The sequence below is a fragment of the Dermochelys coriacea genome, chromosome 4, assembly GCF_009764565.3.
Source record: "Dermochelys coriacea isolate rDerCor1 chromosome 4, rDerCor1.pri.v4, whole genome shotgun sequence".
Lineage (NCBI taxonomy): Eukaryota > Metazoa > Chordata > Testudines > Dermochelyidae > Dermochelys > Dermochelys coriacea.
Window position 1 is genome coordinate 136,151,110 of NC_050071.1, and position 19,639 is coordinate 136,170,748.

The 19,639-nt window shown below is 39.1% G+C and overlaps 1 protein-coding gene across 5 annotated transcripts in view; it reads right to left on the bottom strand.

The window, feature by feature from the left end:
- CTNNA2 (catenin alpha 2) overlaps window positions 1–19,639 on the bottom strand; it is a 782,132-nt gene that overhangs the window by 613,758 nt on the left and 148,735 nt on the right. For 3 of the 5 annotated variants that reach the window (XM_043512733.1, XM_043512735.1, XM_043512732.1), the window contains 2 exons: window positions 11,783–11,835; window positions 9,540–9,735 (listed from right to left, as the gene is read on the bottom strand). In XM_043512733.1, the coding sequence (XP_043368668.1) occupies window positions 9,540–9,735; window positions 11,783–11,835 (249 nt within the window). The remainder of the gene's footprint in view (window positions 1–9,539; window positions 9,736–11,782; window positions 11,836–19,639) is intronic. The other 2 variants (XM_043512734.1, XM_038399462.2) reach the window with 1 other exon arrangement.

Genomic DNA, 19,639 nt, shown 5'->3' on the forward strand with positions numbered 1-19,639 from the left:
TACCTGCTCCCTTGAAGGAAGAAGGGTGTCTCTGGCAACACATACAGCTTCTTGGCATTGTGCTTTGGCTGTCAGGGTGGGGCGGTGGGTCTCTAGGGAATTACCTCATGCCAGTTCTGTTGGCTTCAGCTCCTCAAGCCAACACAGTAAACCCGCCTGGGGTGTGAAACCTGGCAAAGGGTCCTGGTTCATGTCAGTAGCCACAAATTGAACCCTAGTGTCCTGGGTGCTTTTTATCCAAAGCCTTGTCTTTCTGGGCCATTCGTTTGCTCACAAACACCACTGCACTATCTGGTTAAGCAAGAGGAACACTTTTCCCCTTCAGTGCACTCAGCCAAGGTTCTATCCATTCCCTTCCTTTTTTTTGCTTTTCAGCCATTATCAGGGGTTAATTTGGGGGGAGAGCTTAGTAAAGTTCTCTCAACTGCCCAGAGCTCAGTAGAGCAAATTTAAATGGCTCTTAAAAAGTTAGTAGCCCAAAAAAGTGGAGAGTTGAGAAAACAGGGCCGGGGGGGAGGGGAAGGAGGGTAAGAAAAATAATCAGGATATGATCTATAGAGAACTTGTCTCTTAGCCTGCTTCACTTTGGAGGCAGAGATCATTTTGGAGGGGCTCTTCAGTAGAAGGAGTTATCTGGAGAATCAATCCAGCCAATCAAAAAGATCTGTCTCTGCCTCTTGTAGTGTAGGGGACTGAAGAACCCATCACTACTGTTATGGACCCACTCCTCAAGTGAGCATGACAACTAAATTTTGGTGATTAACTAAACAGACCCCAAGAAGGGAGGATGGCTTGATATAGAAGAGTTTGAGAACCCCCAAGAAGGGGAAACCTAGGAAGCAGCAGGGTTTGACATAGGATCAGGTAACAGACAGTTAATGTACTCTCACTCTCTCTCCATACCATACTGCTGTCATTGAGATCAGCAAAGACACTTAAACTTAAGAAGCATCATTATTATAAATTAGAATTGTAGTTGGTTCCATGGCTTTGGAATATACTCCAAACATTGGTCTGAAATAGAGCATACCTGATTAACTTTGATCCTCATCTTTTTTTCCCAAGGCATTTGAAAACAGGGGAGAATTGTAAGGGGAGTGAAATGTTGGAGAAAGAAGATGGGCTTAGCTTTTACTTTTCTTGTTTTATGTATGACTGTTTCCAAATATGGAACACTCCTGCAGTGGCAGGGGGATGCATCCAATGATTTAATAGCTCTTTTTCTCTCTATTTAGAGACACAAAGTTCAGTCTCCTGTGAGTTTGCATTGAGTTATACATAATAAATATCATATTCATCTAAAAATAGTAAATTACAGCTAGACCAGATCATATTTAAAAAAGTCTCCCGCTGAAGTTGTGTGTCTTTGATGTGCTTCTGTCATAATTACACCAAAATCAGACAGCCATTGGCATAATAATTATAATGTTAAATTTCACACACCATATAATTTTAATAGCAGTTACTTTCCAGTTTCTGAGTAGCAGCCGTGTTAGTCTGTATTCGCAAAAAGAAAAGGAGTACTTGTGGCACCTTAGAGACTAACAAATTTATTAGAGCATAAGCTTTCGTGAGCTACAGCTCACTTAGTGAGTAGCTTAGCTGTAGCTCACGAAAGCTTATGCTCTAATAAATTTGTTAGTCTCTAAGGTGCCACAAGTACTCCTTTTCTTTTTCCAGTTTCTGATATCTCTGCCAAAATTAGTTTTATTTCTAAAACTATATGCTATTGACTTTAAACAAAGCCAGCTTCTCCTTTACATTAACTATAGTATTAAATTAATTTACGGAATGTTTTAGTAACTGATCCTAATTATACATTTATCCATTTAACTGTAAAGCACTCATGAAGATACAGAAAATTGGTTCATGTAATTTTCTGAACAGTTTGACTTTTCTTTTCTTAAAGTTTCAAATTATTTTTATTAAAACTATATCAATTAAAAAAAATCTAAGAGTATTTTGTAATCATTTAAAATGCTATGCAGTCATTACCATAGAGTGGTATGTCTTGTATTTGGGGAAAAGAACAAATGTCTCATGTGCTGACACTATATTATTACAAATGGTTTATTTAAAAAATATAGTGTTGATTTCATGTTTCACCTACTGACAGACAATTTGTAACAAAACCATAAATTTATAGTTGAGAAACATTTATTTACACCTTTTTTATAACAACATGTTGATTAGTGGCAATAAGGTATTGAAGATAATGGGAAGTAGTATTTTTCATAATTCAGATGTGAAGAAAGGGACTCAACTGAATGAGGCATTGAAAAATTGTCTGAATTTCAAAAGTCTCACAAAACTTCAAGAACTGATATGTGATGTTTTCATTTTGGGGTGGAGGCAGACATAATTATTCTCTAATAGCATGCATAAAAAATCTTTTAAACAAAGCAGAATCTTAAAAACAATTTTCAGTAACTGATAGGCTGAACCTCATGTGAGGTGTCATTCAACACATATTGGCTATGTGTGAATCAGAGGAGTTTTTAATGCTGCATGATTCAAAAGTCTAGAGACCACATAAAATGGCAGTTGGAAAAGAGTTCAAAGAAAGACTAACATTTTCAAACCCAAGACACCTTTAAAAAGGTGCTCAATGCTTTTCAAAATCAGGCCACTTATTTGGGGACCAATTTTTAGGCACCCATATTTTAAGGCATTGGCTTTAGTCCCAGTTATCTCAGAAATCTTCATTAGACATTCTAATTAGCGTACAGTCATTTTGAGTTAGGACTAGAGATTATTTTCTGACCTGTCTGACAATTTAGTTAAACCTGCTAGGTTAGTCAAGACGTGCATATCTGTATGTTTTCTGATATATAAACACACCTAGAATTATTTTTGTAATAATTCTGAGAATGTGACATTTGCAAGAGACTTGAAAGAGCTGTTTTCTTGTTTCCAGAATAGCCGCTTTCAAGAACTCTTGACTTGTTAAACTGAAAGTGTTGATCATCAGGATGTTTTGCCTCATTCCTGCTGGGGAAAAAAAATCTTACTTCTTCCATTTTCTTCCAATAATAATGATCTTATATTTGGATAGTCCTTTTTAACAAGTATGATTCCAAATCACTGAGCAAATATAATACAATTGTTTCACCCACTAATGAAATGCAACCCGCTCCCAGCTGTTCAACTGCATACAACAGGAAACAGCAATTTAGGACTGGAAGAGAAGAATATCATATCCAGTTGAAACTGCAGGGGATAGGAACTACCCAATATGAAATTTAGCCAAGAAATCCACACAGAGTACTCTTGCAAAACATATGATGAGATTTTTCTTTCAGCAATTTATGTCATCTAGTTAAACGTGTCAGTTCATGCTTCACCACAGCTGGACTGTCCACTTGTCACTGTATTAAAAATGGCACGTGGCCTTCTCTTGATCAAATAGTAATAAACCCATCATGTTTTGCAAACCCACAATCCAACCCATTCTTATGACAGACAGCGTTAACATAATATGAATATTTGCAGTGTTTCACAGAGTACTGTTTAACACCTTTATCTTTTGTTACACTATTTTTGTGGCTTTACACACACACCCACACCCACACACTAAGTTTTTTTTTTTTTAAAAGAGGCATGTGAGCAATTTGAAAACATGCTCATGTGCCATAAATCTAGTGGGGGGGGGAGGGGAAGGATTCCTCTCAGGTGCCTTTAACTTTATGAAGCACAAGTTTACAAATCAACTTAGTATTAAACTAATATAAAGCACTGATAAACTGAGTAAGGAGCTCAGATATGATAATGGATATGCTATCTGTGCTTAGATTAGATAGGCTACATGGATCACCCTAAGTCAGGCACACATGGACTAAGAAAAGCAAAACTGAATGAATGTCAAAGCACGAAAGGGATATTGCCACATGACCATATATTGAGATGGAACAAGAATGCTGAGGTCAACATGGAAATTCTGGATCATGGTTCAGTGCACCAAGAACTGCACTGAACTATGATCAATAGGTATTGGATTAAGGGAAGACCAAAGCAAACAGGTAAATCTTTCCCTAGCCACTATCAAGATGAAATGGACTGGCAGGGAGAAGCACAGATCAGTCTGAAAAGGCCTGATTTGCACTCTGCACTGCTACCGCTGCTCTCAGGATTAAAATTATTTAAGAGCCACTGATGACGGTATTTCCAAAGTGTCCTAAATGAGTGAGACACAACTCTCATTGGAACACTGAGAATTGGGCAGCAAACTCTTTTAGGCTCCTTTAAAAATCATAGCTGAAGTTCTGATAGTCTTGTGCTAAGACCCAAGAAAGAAGATTCTGGCAGATGGTATCTTTAGATAATAGGATTTACAGATGAGAAAACTGACAAGCACTTTATTATGCTGCCAGTAAAGAAGACAGCTTTAATCAAAGTCAATAAATGTGAAAAGTTTGTCACGGAAATGCACTACCAACCTCTTGCTTCCCCGCTCCCCCACCCACAACTAAGTATCAGAGATTAAAATACTTTACTGTCACAATTAAGGGTGACTGCATCTGTATTTTCCTCTCTGTGGTCCCTCAAGGACATCCACTCTAGGCTTCTGGTTCCTTAGCTGTCACCTCTCTTGGATAAAGACCAGTGTCTCTCTCCCTTCTGACTGGGGATTTTCAAGGCTGCACAGTTCCCTGTGTACACTATAATATCCCCAACAAGCCAGACTGCTTAGATAGGCCAGTGTCTGTGCTTTGCTTTCTCTCCGGAGGCACTGCACAGCTGAAATTGCCAGCAGTCACAAGTTATCACACAGCTCTTTATAAGTAAGCACAGTTATTCTTAAGATGTAAGTATCACAGAGAAAACATATTAAAAACAATAAAAGAACCAACATTCATGCTAATAAGTTTCCCAGAGATCATCCTCCAACTCCAATCTCAGGCTCTGGTAGGAGTCAATCCTTCTAACCCAAAAAAGGGTTGTTTTTTTTCTGTTGATTACAAAGTTCATAAACAGCCTTAGCTCAGAACTAGCTTTCCCATGAGTAGGTAACTCTTTCCTTTATACCACTTGGGCTTTTGATGTTGAGAGTATGGAATGGGTAATCAGCAGATAATGGTCCTCTCCTCAGGGCATAGCTTACAAAGGTTGCTTTTTTAAATAGCCACAGGTGTGAAAATTGCATTCACTTTCCCCTAGAGATTCTCCAAGTAAACCACTTGGCACTGTTTCTCCCCAAAATCCATTCTTGTCTGCCACATTGTTCAGCATAGTCTTTTGAAGTTCATGATACTTTCAAGGGTTCACATCATATCTCCACCACAGAGAGGTTACATACAACCCCAGCCCACAATAATACATAGTTGCTGCATTTAATACAATGGATTCCAAAAATACTTAAACTTAATTCAATAAGGTTTTTCAAGGAGGGAATTGTCACAACTGTCACACCTGCTATGCATTTTACCTTTAAAATTCTTAGCTGAGATACAAGATTACTTTTGAATTTCCAAAGCCTTATTGTAGTTATTATTTATTTGAAAACTGGTGCCCTATAATAACAATGCAAACTATTGTAATGGTTATAAAATGAATTTTCTTAAATTTCTTTTCCACATGCTACTGTGAAAGATGCATATTAGATGAGTAGCTTGCATATTGTTGGTATATCCTGAAGTTACCATTCTATAAAATATGCAAGGTATCCTTAACATCTATTTAACCACCAACTACATAGTGAAAATCAGATCGTAATATTGCTTGTATTTTTGTGATTTAAGATTATACTAATCTTTGTGTTACACATTTAAAAACCAAAGAAGTCTACATCATTGCATTATTTGGTTGATAATTATTAAATTTTTCACCATGCAAAATATTGATTACATACATGCTATACATGCTATACATGCTATTCAGAGCTTAACAGATTTGCAACCTATTTTCCCTGCAATTTTCATTACAAAAAAAAGCTCATCCTCTACACAGTGATATAAAGAATAACTTGAAGCAAAGTCAGTGTCATGGTTTTGCATCAGCACTGGTCATTTAGGACATTGAATAATCTCTGAGTTTCCTATTTCCTGAGTCAGTAGAGCTCAGGCAAAATGATGAGATGATGTGGTAAATTACCTAAGATAGAATGTTCAGTAGAGTTGGACAACATTTTTTAGTTTATTCACTGAAAAAATCAGTTCCAGCCTTTGAAAAATTATTTGTGAATTTGACACATTCTCTAAGCAGTTTTGTCCCACCCCACACCCAAATTTTTCAGAGTACATTCACAAAATGACGGTATTCACAATATGCACTGGGGGGATGGGATCAGTGGTGGTGCCACCTCCCTCATATTTTTAAATTCAATGATTAGGACATGCATCCAGAATAGTCATTAAAGTAGAGGGACTTGAACGTGGCAGTCCCAGCTCCCAGATAAGTGCCCTAACCACCTGGAATCACAATCATTCTCACTTTTTGCCTATTAAAGTATTTTATAAAGAGGAAGAGCTTCAACAGGAGAGACTGAAAAGACTAGCCCCAGAATACTTCACATCCCACTCGTTAGGATACTCCACCTCAACATGGGATTTGAACCTAGGTCCCTTACATCCCCAGTGAGTGCCCTAATCGCTGGGCTAAACGTTATAAGGGGTGTGGGTACCACCTCTGCTTTCTCCCTCCCCATTTAGTGACTCTAGCCCTTTAAAAATGTCCAGAAACAAAAGTTTCATGCCAAACAAAACATTTTGCTCAACCAGTTCAACAAAATTTTAAGCATTTATTTGTTTCAGTTTAATCTCAACTCATTTTTCCCCCTGAACAACCAATGAATAAAAAAAATCAGTTATTGTCCCAGCTGTAATGTTCAGCTAAGCACATGGCTACTACTGAATAAACCATTAGTTATTTGTACAAATATTGAAAATATAATGCAATGTACACCATATCAGTAGTTTTAATCACATGATCATCATCCAGGAAGCTAGAGGCATACTTCTCTTGGAAGAAATCCAGCAATCATAGAATTATAAAACTGGAAGGGACCTCAAGAGGTCAGCTAGTCCAGTCCCCTGCACACGAGGCAGGACTAAGTATTATCTAGACCATCCCTGACAGGTGTTGGTCTAACCTGCTCTTAAAAATCTCCAATGACGGAGATTCCACAACCTCCCTAGGCAATTTATTCCAGTGCTTAATTTCCCTGACAGCTAGGAAGTTTTCCCTAATGTCCAACGTAAACCGCCCTTGCTGCAATTTAAGTCCATTGATTCTTGTCCTATCCTTAGAGGCCAAGAAAAACATTTTTTCTCCTTCCTCCTTGTAACAATCTTTTCATAGAGTCACAGAATAATAGAAGATTAGGGTTCGAAGAGACCTCAGGAGGTAATCTCGTCCAACCCCCTGCTCAAAGTAGGACCAACCCCAACTAAATCATCCCAGCCAGGGCTTTGTCAAGCCGGGCCTTAAAAACCTCTAAGGATGGAGATTCCACCGCCTCCCTTTTATGTACTTGAAAACTGTAATTGTGTCCTCCCTAATTCTTCTCTTCTCCAGACTAAACAAATCCATTTTTTTCAGTCTTCTCTCATAGGTCATATTTTCTAGACCTGTAATAATTTTTGTTGCTTTTCTCTGGACTTTCTCCAATTTGTTCACATCCTTCTTGAAATGTGACACCCAGAACTGGACACAACACTCCAGTTGAGGTTTAATGTGTGGAGTAGAATGGAAGAATTATTTCTTGCGTCTCGCTTATAACTCCTGCTAATATATCCCAGAATGATGTTCACTTTTCCTGCAACAGCGTTATACTGTTGACTCATATTTAGCTTGTGATCCAGTATGACCTCCAGGTTCCTTTCCGCAGTACTCCTTCCAAGGCAGTCATTTCCCATTTTGTATGTGTGCAACTGATTGTTCTTTCCTAAGTGGAGTACTTTGCATTTGTGCTTATTGAATTTCATCCTATTTACTTCAGACCATTTCTCCAGTTTGTCCAGATCATTTTGAATTTTAATCCTATCCTCCAAAACACTTGCAACTCCTCCCAACTTGGTATCGTCGACAAACTTTATAAGTGTACTCTCTATGCCATTATCTATATCATTGATGAAAATATTGAACAGAATCGGACCCAGAACTGATCCCTGCAGGACCAACTTGATATGCCCTTCCAGCTTGAATGTGAACTACTGATAACTATTGTCTAGGAACAGTTTTCCAAAAAGTTATGCATCCACCTTCTGTTATCTCCATCTAGGTTGTATTTTCTTAGTTTGTTTATGAGAAGCTCATGTGAGATAGTATCTGAAGCTAAAGTGAAAGATATATCACATCTTCTGCTTTCCCCCTATCCACAAGGCTTGGTACCCTGACAAAGAAAGCTATTAGGTTGCTTTGAAATGATCTGTTCTTGACAAATCCATGCTGACTGTTACTTATCACCTTATTATCTTTTAGGTGTTTGCAAATTAATTATTTGGTTCATTACCTTTCTGGATACTGAAGTTAAGCTGACTGGTCTGTAATTCCCTGGTTGTCCTTATTTCTCTTTTTATAGATTGGAACTATCTTTGCCCTTTTCCAGTCCTCTGGAATCTCACTCATCTTCCATGACTTTTGGAAGGTAATCACTAAGGGCTCAGATATCTCCTCAATCAGCTCCTTGAGTATTCTAGGATGTATTTCATCAGGTCCTGGTGACTTGCAGACATCTAATTTGTCTAAGTAATTTTTAACTTGTTCTTTCCCTATTTTAGCCTCTGATCCTACCTCCTTTTTTACTGGCATTCACTATGTTATATGTGCAATTATTACTAACCTTTTTTGGTGAAAATTGAAACAAACAAGTCATTTAACACTTCTGCCATTTCCACATTTTCTATTATTGTTCCCTCTCCCCCTCATTGAGTAACAGGCCAACCCTGTCCTTGGTCTTCCTCTTGATTCTAATGTATTTGTATAATGTTTTCTTGTTACCTTTTATGTTTGTAGCAAGTTTAATCTTGTTTTGTGCCTCGGTCTTTCTAATTTTGTTGATACTTACTTGTGTTGTTTGTTTATATTCATCCTTAGTAAATTGACCTAGTTTCCACTTTTTGTAGGACTCTTTTTTGAGTTTCAGATTATTGAAGAGCTCCTGGTTAAACCAGTGTGATCTCTTGCTATACTTCCTATCATTCTTACACAGTGGGATAGTTTGCTCTTGTGCCCTTAATAATAATCTCTTTGAAAAAATGCCAACTTTCTAGAATTGTTTTTCCCCTTAGACTTGCTTCCCATGGGATCTTACCTACCTAATTCTTGAGTTAGCTGAAGTTTGCCTTCTTGAAATCCATTATCTTTGTTGTGTATATACGCTTCTAGATCAATAGAAGACGTGTATTATCCCACCAACTCTCTGTGATGCCAACTATGTAATAGTTGTGCTTATTAACTAGCAATTCTAGTTTTTCCTGCTAATACCCAATACTCCTCACATCAGTATACAGATATCTAAGATACTGATTTGATTTCCCCCCATGTCCTCTCATGTAGCAATTATAATAAGTTCAGAGTTAGGACAGATTCACTATACATACCTTGTTTGCGTACATCCTCTACAGCAACAACCAATTCCTCCTTGAGGTCATGGCTCTCTTTAGCAATCTGTTCTCCTTTTTCCAAAAAGTTTTGGGTAGCTTGCTCTACCGAAGCAGCCAACACATGTGCTTTCTTAGATCGCCCTTTCTTTTTACCAGATGGACCTTTGTTGCTTGTGTTAACAAGGGTTGTCACCTTTGGGGAGGGAAAAAAAAGTTTTTTAAAAAAGTTTGCACAGCACTTTAATTAGTTGCCCTAATTAATATGAAACTAGCTGTCCCATATGGAAGGTCATGTGATCTGCATGTGTCAACTTTTTTTTTCCAATAAAAACAGCCCCAACCTTCACACATGCCAAGCATGCACAGATTTGATTGGTTTCATTGGAGCTAAAAGTGCTAGGCACCTAAATTCATAAATTCCAAGGCTAGAAGGGACCATTGGACCATCATTTAACCTGACCTCTCGGAGAACACATGCCAGAGAATTTGCCCCAAATAATTCCTAGAGCAGATCTTTTTAGAAAAACATTCAATCTTGATTTAAAAGTTGCCATTGATGGAAAATCCACCACAACCCTTTGGAAAATCGCTCTAATGATTAATTACCCTGTTAAAAATATATGCCTTATTTCCAGTCTGAATTTCTCCTGCTTCAGCTTCCAGACATTGGATCATTGGATACCTTTCTCTGCTAGATTGAAATGCCCATTATCAAATATTTGTTCCCCATGTACTTATAGACTGTGATCAAGTCCCCACTTAACCTTCTTTTTGTTAAGCTAAATATATTGAACTCTTTGGACAGGTCTTCACTACCCGGTGGATCAGCGGGTAGTGATTGATCTATCGGGGACCGATTTATGGCATTTTGTCTAGATGCGATAAATCGATCCCCGAACACGCTCCCCGTCGACTCTGGAACTCCAGCTTGTGAAAGGCAGAAGCGGAGTCGATGGGGGAGCAGCAGCGGTCGACTCGCCACCGTCCTCACAGCCAGGTAAGTCGACCTAAGCTACGCCGACTTCAGCTACGCTATTTGTGTAGCTAAAGTTGCGTATCTTAGGTCGACCCCCCCCACCAGTGTAGACCAGGGCTTTGAGTCTATTCTTATGAGGCATATTTTCTAATCTTTTAATCATTCTCATGGCTCTTCTTTGAAACTTCTCCAATTTATCAACATTATTCTTGAATTGTTGACACCAGAACAGGACACAATGCTCTAACAGCAGTTGCACCAGTGCCACATACAGAGGTAAAATAACCTCTCTACTCCTATCCAAGATTCCCCTGTTTATGCCCCCAAGGATCACATTTGTCCTTTTGGCCACAGTGTTGCACTAGGAGCTCATGTTCAGTGGATTAGCCATCATAATCCCCAAATCTTTTTTAGAGTCACTGCTTCTTAGGATAGAGTCCTCCAACTTTTAAATATGGAATACGTTCTTTATTCCTAGGTGTATACATTTACAACCTAGCCACTTGTTTTAATTTCTTAAATATGGATTTAGGTGCCCAATAGGAGGCTCTCAAGTTTGAAAATGTAGTCCCAAATGTCCAAAAAATTATACTGATAATAAAGAACAGAGATTTTTTTACTGCTTATTTCTTGATCCATATCCAGTCCCGGTTGAGAGAGCAAAATGTTATTAACTCTCAGACATTTGAAGAGATAGTGTTATGAAGCAAAGTACAGAAAGCAACAGTATTAAAGTAATGCCACAATTGAGCAATTAAATATGATGACACAAAAGTTGGCGGCAGTCAAAAAAGCAACACTTTTCTGGGATGACAAATGGTATTACTTATATTGCAGTAGTGTCTAAATTTTGGGCACTTTCCAGACACAAAGGAAGATGTTGCCTCTGCTGCAAAGACTACATAAGCTAAACAGCGTTATTAGTTTTATTACTTCAATGTACAGGTACTATGGTGGGACAATAGTTGATGCTGGAGTAATGGTCCCATTTTTGCAATGAAGACATTTTAACTTAAAAATACTGTTCATGCATTCACATTTTTTTTTAGTATTAGGTCACACTGACAATTAGAATTTATTGCAAACATGTTGAATAACTTGAGTAAGAATTTTTGGAGATTAAGAGACCAACATTTAGAAAACATTGCACACTGCATCTAATGTGCCTTTCTGCCACGCCGCCTTCCCAAAGAAATCACATTACATCACAAAATGCAAATCATTCAAGTTACATACAACAGACTAATATACTTTAGGAACTAACAGAAGCATGCAGGGCACCTCTGTTGATGTGTTCTGTTATCAGGTGCTTAAACCCTGAATGAAGAAGAAATGGAATTACTGCTGAGTCAAAATGGCAGGTGGATTTTAATAGCTCTAATTGGGATATAAAAGGTTGTTAGGGTGACCATAAGGGTATATTTCACTGCAGGGTTAATCTGGACTGTTATCTGAGAGTTAAACCCTAACCCCTCCCTACCATCATTACACAAAATCTTTGTACCCAAGTTTGTATCTGCTTTGGACCTGGGCTTACTATGCCAGCTGGGGCTATAAATTAGAACAAAGGTTTCTCCAACTCCCTTTGCAGTCTGGACACCCACACACAGATTTGGCAAACTCAGAGCCCATGTTTGTTTGTTTATTTTTATTTGAAGCAGATTTTGAACTTTGAATTTCCATACTTTTAAAAGTTGATTTCACTGTTTATATCATGGTGGTACAACTCTGTAACCTAATTCCAGATTAACAAAGAAACACAATAAATTACTCATAAAAGATTAGTAAGAACAGATTTCAAATGCAGTTGGCAGTGAAACTAATTGACCTTATACTTTCAGTAAAAAGATATTGCAGAAATTGGCATGGTTAAACTGAGGGCAAAGAAAATGAGGCTGGGATTTGAGTTTAATTATACCCTTGATGAGGGATGGATGCGAAAAAGCATGTGTGACCAATTGACAGTGCTGGCTAAAGCATTCTGATTTCCAATGTATGGGGCACATGACCACAAAAGTGGAACACATATAGACTAGCACTCAGAGAAGAATTAGCTCTGTTGATGCCAAGCTACTTCAGATAATACATACACAGGGAGAAAACATACATTAACGAAAAGTTGGACAATAAAGAATTGTCATCAGAAAGTTTCTACATAGAGAAGAATCACTAACATGTTGCAGCACTGGCAGCCAAAGACAACGGAGTCCAGTGGTTCAAATAATAAATTACTCTAGTAACATATAGAATTTTTTGTTGGTAGAAAAATTGCACAATTCCTATGAATGGGCAGAGACAGAGACTAACTTTTTCCTTTCCCCAAACCATTTAATTTTCCATTAAAAAAAATCAAACGTAACCTTGTTCATTGGTATAGTGTACCATTCTGCACACCCTACAAAGATAAAGAAACAACTAAACAAAAATTAAGTAACCAAAAATTAAGTAATCAAAATCACCTCCACAAAAATTCAATATACTGATTTTTGTTAAACCTTGATGGAAATGGTCCCTTATTATGGATATAATAGCATAATATTAAGATTTCCATAATTATTTAAAAGGAAATTATTTTCAAAATATTTACCCATCCTTACAGAACTGATATCAAGGAACTTCACTAAAATAATACACTTGTTGGGTACTTTTATTTCAAATTTTCCCCAACCACGGCAATGCTAATATATGATGATATTGAGGGCAGAGCTGGGTTATAAATTTTCCAACAAAACAGTTTAATCAGAAAACATAGATTTATAGAACTCAAAATGCTCTGCAGAAACATCATGGGTTCGATGAACTTTTTGTGAATGAAAGGGAGGTTTCTGTGGGAAACCTGCCACCTCTTTAGGCTGCTTTGGTCTCCCAGGATCCCCAGCTCCACAGTAGCCAGATGTATCAGGGCTTCCAGACTCCTGGTTATGGATCCGGGAACCTGAAAGCCCAGGAGCCCCAGCTTTACCCAGGGCTCAGCTTCTGGCTCCACAAGCTTCAAGTTTCCAAGCCAAGTACAAAATATATTGGAAGGAAAGAACAGGACATGCTGGTGGGGAGTGGCACTATTTGTGAAAGAAAGCATAGAATCAAATGAAGTAAAAAACTTAAATGACCCAAACTGTACCATAGAATCTCTTTGTACAGTAATTCCATGCTTTAATAATAGGGATGTATTACTGACTACCTGACCAGGATGGTGATAGTGACTGTGAAAAGCTCAGGGAGATTAGAGAGGCTATAAAAATAAACTCAATAAAAATAGGGAATTTCAGCTATCCCCATATTGACTGGGTACACATCATCTCAGGACGGAATGCTGAGATCAAGTTTTTTGACACCTTAAATGACAGTTTCTTGGAGCAGTTAGTCCGGGAACACACAAGAGGAGAGGCAATTCTTGGTTTAGTCTTAAGCGGAGCACAAGGTCTGGTCTAAGAGGTGTATATATCTGGACTGCTTGGTAATAGTGTAATTAGATTTAACATCCCTGCTGCAGGGAAAATACCACAGCAGCCCAACACTGTAGCATTTAATTTCAGAAACGGGGGATACACAAAAATAAGTTAATTAAACAGAAATTAAAAGGTATAGTGCCAAAAGTGAAATCCCTGGAAGCTGCATAGAAACTTTAAAAACATCCATAATAGAGGCTCAACTTAAATGTATACCCCAAATTAAAAAACATATTAAGAGAACCAAAAAAGTACCAAAGTGGCTAAACAACAAAGTAGAAGAAGCAGTGAGAGGCAAAAAGGCATAATTTAAAAAGTGGAAATTAAATCCTAGCAAGGAAAATAGAAAGGAGCATAAACTTTGGCAAATGAATTGTAAAAAAAATATAATTAGGAAGGCCAAAAAAGAATTTGAAGAACAGCTAGCCAAAGAGTCAAAAAGTAATAGAAAAATAAATAAATAAATAAATAAAAATAAAGTACATCATAAGCGGGAAGCCTGCTAAACAACCAGTGGGGCCAATGGATGGTAAAAATGCTAAAGGAGCACTCAAGGATGGTAAGACCATTGTGGAGAAACTAAATGAATTCTTTCCATCAGTCTTCATGGCTGAGGATATGAGGGAGATTCCCAAACCTTAGCTATTCTTTTTAGGTGACAAATTTGAGGAACTGTCCCAGATTGAGGTGTCATTAGAGGAGGTTTTGGAACAAATTGATAAACTAAACAGTAACAAGTGACCAGGCCTAGATGGTATTCACCCAAGAAATCTGAAGGAATTCAAATGTAAAATTGCTGAATTCCTAACTGTAGTTTGTAACTATCATTTAAATCAGCTTCTGTACCAAATGAGTGGAGAATAGCTAATGTGAAGCCAATTTTTAAAAAGGGGCTCCAGAAGTGAATCCAGCAATTACAGTCTGGTAAGCCTGACTTCAGTATCTGGCAAAGTGGTTGAAACTATAGTAAAAAAACAAAATGGCTCCAGGGAGACTCTTCCAAGCATGACCTGTTTGAAAAATGTGATGTTAATTGTGGTGGGGCTGGCTCTATCTGATATTAAGTCTATCTGGTAAGCTGCCAGAGAAAGACACACACGGAAAACCCCAAAACCACAAGCCTGCAAGTGTTGACTGACTAAAGATACCCAAGTGCTCAAAACAGCTACTTATATGGCAACAAAAGGTCATAGCAGATGCAAACATAAACAGGGGCGGAGGATTTAGCAGGGAAATTAGAGGGCAATTATTGGGCCAGGACCGAGACTAGAACTGCCTGCCTGGGGAAGGGAAGGACTGATGATTACAATAAAGGGGAAACAGGTGGTTCAGCTATGCTTCGCAGGGTGTAGCGGAGCGTCTGCTACAATAAACTGATCCATTACCGAAGACTCCAGTCTCTGTGTGTTCCTGTGTGTCCCCGTTGGTTGTGTCTGAAGACATAGGATACCCCAAAATTAATAGTCATTCTTTATATCAGTTTCCCTTTTTTGTGATTCTTCTCTTCATGTCTTATATCCCTTTTGTGTAATTTCAAGTGGCCTACAGTGAGACACATTAGAAGCCAGTTTTTTTCTTTGACAGTTTCAATTATTATGTGCCTGCAAACACATACACCCACACTCTCTTCTTCCCTCCCCTTCTCCCCCATTAGCTACCTGCCCTCAATTCATCTTTTTTTCAATCCAATTTCATAGAACTGGAAGGGACCTCGAGAGGTCATTTAGTCCAGTGCCCTGTACTCAGGGCAGGACTAAGTATTATCTATACCAGTGGTTCTCAAACTAGGGTTGCCGCTTGTTCAGGGAAAGTCCCTGGCAGGCTGGGCCAGTTTGTTTACCTGCCGTGTCCACAGGTTCAGCCGATCGCGGCTCCCACTGGCTGTGGTTCACCGCTCCGGGCCAATGGTGGCTGTGGGAAGTGGCCTGGGCCGAGGGATGTGCTGGCTGCCCTTCCTGGAGTGGCGAACCGTGGCCAGTGGGAGCTGCAATCAGCCGAATCTGCAGATACGTCAGGTAAACAAACCGGCCCGGCCCACCAGGGGCTTTCCCTGAACAAGTGGCGGCCCTAGTTTGAGAACCACTGATCTAGACCATCCCTAACAGGTGTTTGTCCAACCTTCTCTTAAAAATCCTCAATGATGGAGATTCCACAACCTCCCTAGGCAATTTATTCCAGTGCTTAACCACTCTGACAGTTAGGAAGTTTTTCCTAATGTCCAACCTAAACCTCCCTTGCTGTAATTTAAGCCCATTGCTTCTTGTCCTATCCTCAGGAGGTTAAGAACATTTTTCTCCCTCCTCCTTGTATTAACCTTTTATATACTTGAAAACTGTTATGTCCCCTCTCAGTCGTCTCTTCTCCAGACTAAACAAACCCATTTTTTTTCAATTTTATACTATCCTATGTAATCTGTTAAACATGGAGTCTAAATGCGCATCCTTACATTATGTCCTCCAATTAAAGATTTGCCTTTGTCTTTCTGTACCTTATCACTACTGGCTTTACAACAAAGGGGGAAAACAAAGGAGGTAGAAGAGAGGAGATTCTTCGCCCTAGCCCGAAGGGGCGCACCAGTAGAAAAGCTTTGTTTTGTTTCCAGTTGAGGCAGGGCTGCCCTAAGTATATTAATATCCTAGATGAAGAATTTTTTGACATCTAAAAAAATATGTAAAAGAGTTAAAAACAGTTAACACAAAACAAATGATAATACATCATGCTTCAGAGCTGCTCCTAAATCACAGGTAGACATGAACATAAATAAGGAAAATCCATTATTCATATTAATTTGGTTGTCAATGGCAGAATTTTTCTGCACTGTCCAATACATGTATATAAAGACAGGTCTCCAAAAAGCATATATTCATCTGCTCTAGGAATTATTTTTGGGAAGTTCTATGGCCTATGTTATACAGAGGTCAGACTAGATGCTCACAATGACTTCTTCTGGCCATGGAGTCTATGAATCTTTCACCAGTGGTCCTTAACCTTTTCCATACCCGGGCTCCTTTTCTCATGCCAAGAACGGGGAGTCTTCCTCCCATCCAGCTGGGACTCTTCTCTCCTATAGCAACATGAGAAAAGCAATCTGGTTGCAACCCACTGGCATGCTGTTCAGAACTGTTGAGAACCCATAATCTAGATAAAGATTAATCATCTAGATCAGAATATAAATACAAGCTTTGCAGAGGATGATGAACAGACATCAGTATGAAAATTTTTTTAGAACCCTCAGAGCTGTTACAAGTCGAAAAAGGAGCACCGTACATTAGGAATTATTGCTTTCCACTCCAGCCTCAGGTTTTTGCTGTCTTTTTACATTACTGAATTGCAGATGAAGACATCTCAAACAATAAATCTCTTTTACAATGAAATGCTGATCTTTAAACCATGATCATAGTTTCATTTATAAATGAGAGAGTTTTTTGTACATCACATGCGTAAAAAAAAGACTTTTTTGGTATCACTGGAAAAAACTACACATTTCTGGTTTGCAATAAATTTCACTATTTCAGAATTTGGTTTCATTCCAGCTTGGCATGGACCCTAGAAGCTCTGAGAGCTGCAGTGTTACCAGACTCCCAAGCTCCATGGCAGGGAGTCTGGAAGCCCTGGCATGGTGGTGTCACGCTGGAGCCATGGATTCTTAGAAGGGTCTCTGACAGCTGGCAGGGAACCCGGCAGGTGTCCGTTGCAACTCTGTCAAACAGGGTTGTGTGAGAACCCTGCCTGTGAACAGGCAAAATTTATCAAACCATTTTCATGCTAGAGGCACAGATTTTCCAACAATTGACCTGCACTGACTGCTAACTTTTAAACAATGGCTTACAAATTTTAAACAATGGACAGACAATAGCTACAAACATGGAAGGCATGAACTAGCAACATGACAATTGACATGAACTGACAATTATCAAAACAAAGGCAAGTCATTGCTAGTAGGTTTTTATGCAGAGGGTTGATAATTCCCATAACAACAAAGTAACATCATTCACCTTTGAACAAAGGAGAGATTTGGAGTCCAACTGCAGCCTAAAATCTCATACACACTTTTACTCTACTGAACATGACAATGAAGAGGAAAAAATAAATACTTAGAACACACAAAACCCCTCTCCCCCCAAGGTTGGCTACTATTCCAATAACTCATTATCCTCATCACCATGGCAAATCCCAAAGGGATGTAGTCTCCTTGCAAATTAAGAACTACTCAGATTGTTCTCTGGCAAGGTGCTTACGGTAGTCTGATTATGTTTCATTTATGTCTCTCACTGGCACTTCTGTTACACCACTGAAGCTTTTGACACATACACAATCAACAGCCATGTAGCAGTGCTCCTTGGTATGAAAGTTTCTGAATTTGTGAGTCTTTCATTCTTATAGTATATCCATACCAAGGAAACTGCCAAAACCATACCAGTACTGATGGAGGTGGCTGTTGGTTTCAGCTTCGAATATCCTCACTTTGGATCTTGTCCTGCCACTTGATATGGAGCAGCTGATGGAAACAACAGGAATCAGAAATGTCAATCTGGTGTTCGTCAGCCTCCCTCAGCACCCATGTTTTACTTCCATGCAACAGAGTTGGTGTAACTGTGATTCCACAGATCCACAGCTTTGTAGCAAGCTGACATGACTGGGCAGCGAGCGGCCAGATCTAGTAAACAGAGCCACAGTCTGCAGTCCCAAGAGAAGAGTCAGGAGTCAGGCTCGGTCAGGATACCAGGAGGTCAGAGTCACGAAACAAACTGGAGATCAGAACCATGAATCAGATGCCAGGAGTCACACCGGGTTTGGATGCTAGGAAAGCAAGCCAGAGGAGTAGGAGCAAGAGCAAAGAAGCACAAGGCACAGAGTCTAGAAGAGGGTGGATCCCAGTTGTTTGGACAGCTTCCTGTTCCTGCTGCTGGCTTAAGTAGGCACAATCTTGACGTCATGAGATCCCTACAGAGACCGAGGAAGGGCTTAAAACATGGCAGCAGCTGCTGCTACATGACTGTCCAAATCTTTTGAACATCCTCCAGCATTCTCTCTGATGCCTCCCAAGTATTTGACACCTGCCACCAAGTTAATATGAGCTGGAAGCTATGCTATGATAATGACCAGAGTTTAGTTTTATCTGGATTAATAACCAGAGCAATGCACACTGCTTTGGGCCAGACCAGATTAACTATCAGCTGCATCAAATCATCAAACTAAGCCAACAAGACAAAGTCACAGATGTATTCAAGATCTTGAAGCAGAAAGGTGTATGCCCCAATGCAATTTACAGTTGACTCCTCAAGCTTATCCATCAACCAATTTATGTTGATACTGAATGATAATGAGAGAACACAGCCTTGCCAAACTCTTGTGAAGATAAATCATAAATCATACTGTGTATCTGCCATTGACTCAAATGCAGCTGTCCATTGTGGTACAGAGCTCTATTGATGATGCTATTGCAACAGACAATGGAGGAACATCTTTAAATGTTCTTCCCACTGATGCAACTGATGTTGCAGACTCTGGCTGATAGAGAAATCAGATAGCATTACCAGACAAGCTAGTGCCACCTTCCCTTGCAAACACCTCAAAGTTGAATAGAGGGTGTAGAGCTCGTGCTTGGTGGCAGCCTGTTGTAAACTGACTGCCTGAATAAACCACCAGTAACTCCAAATCCATTATCTCTA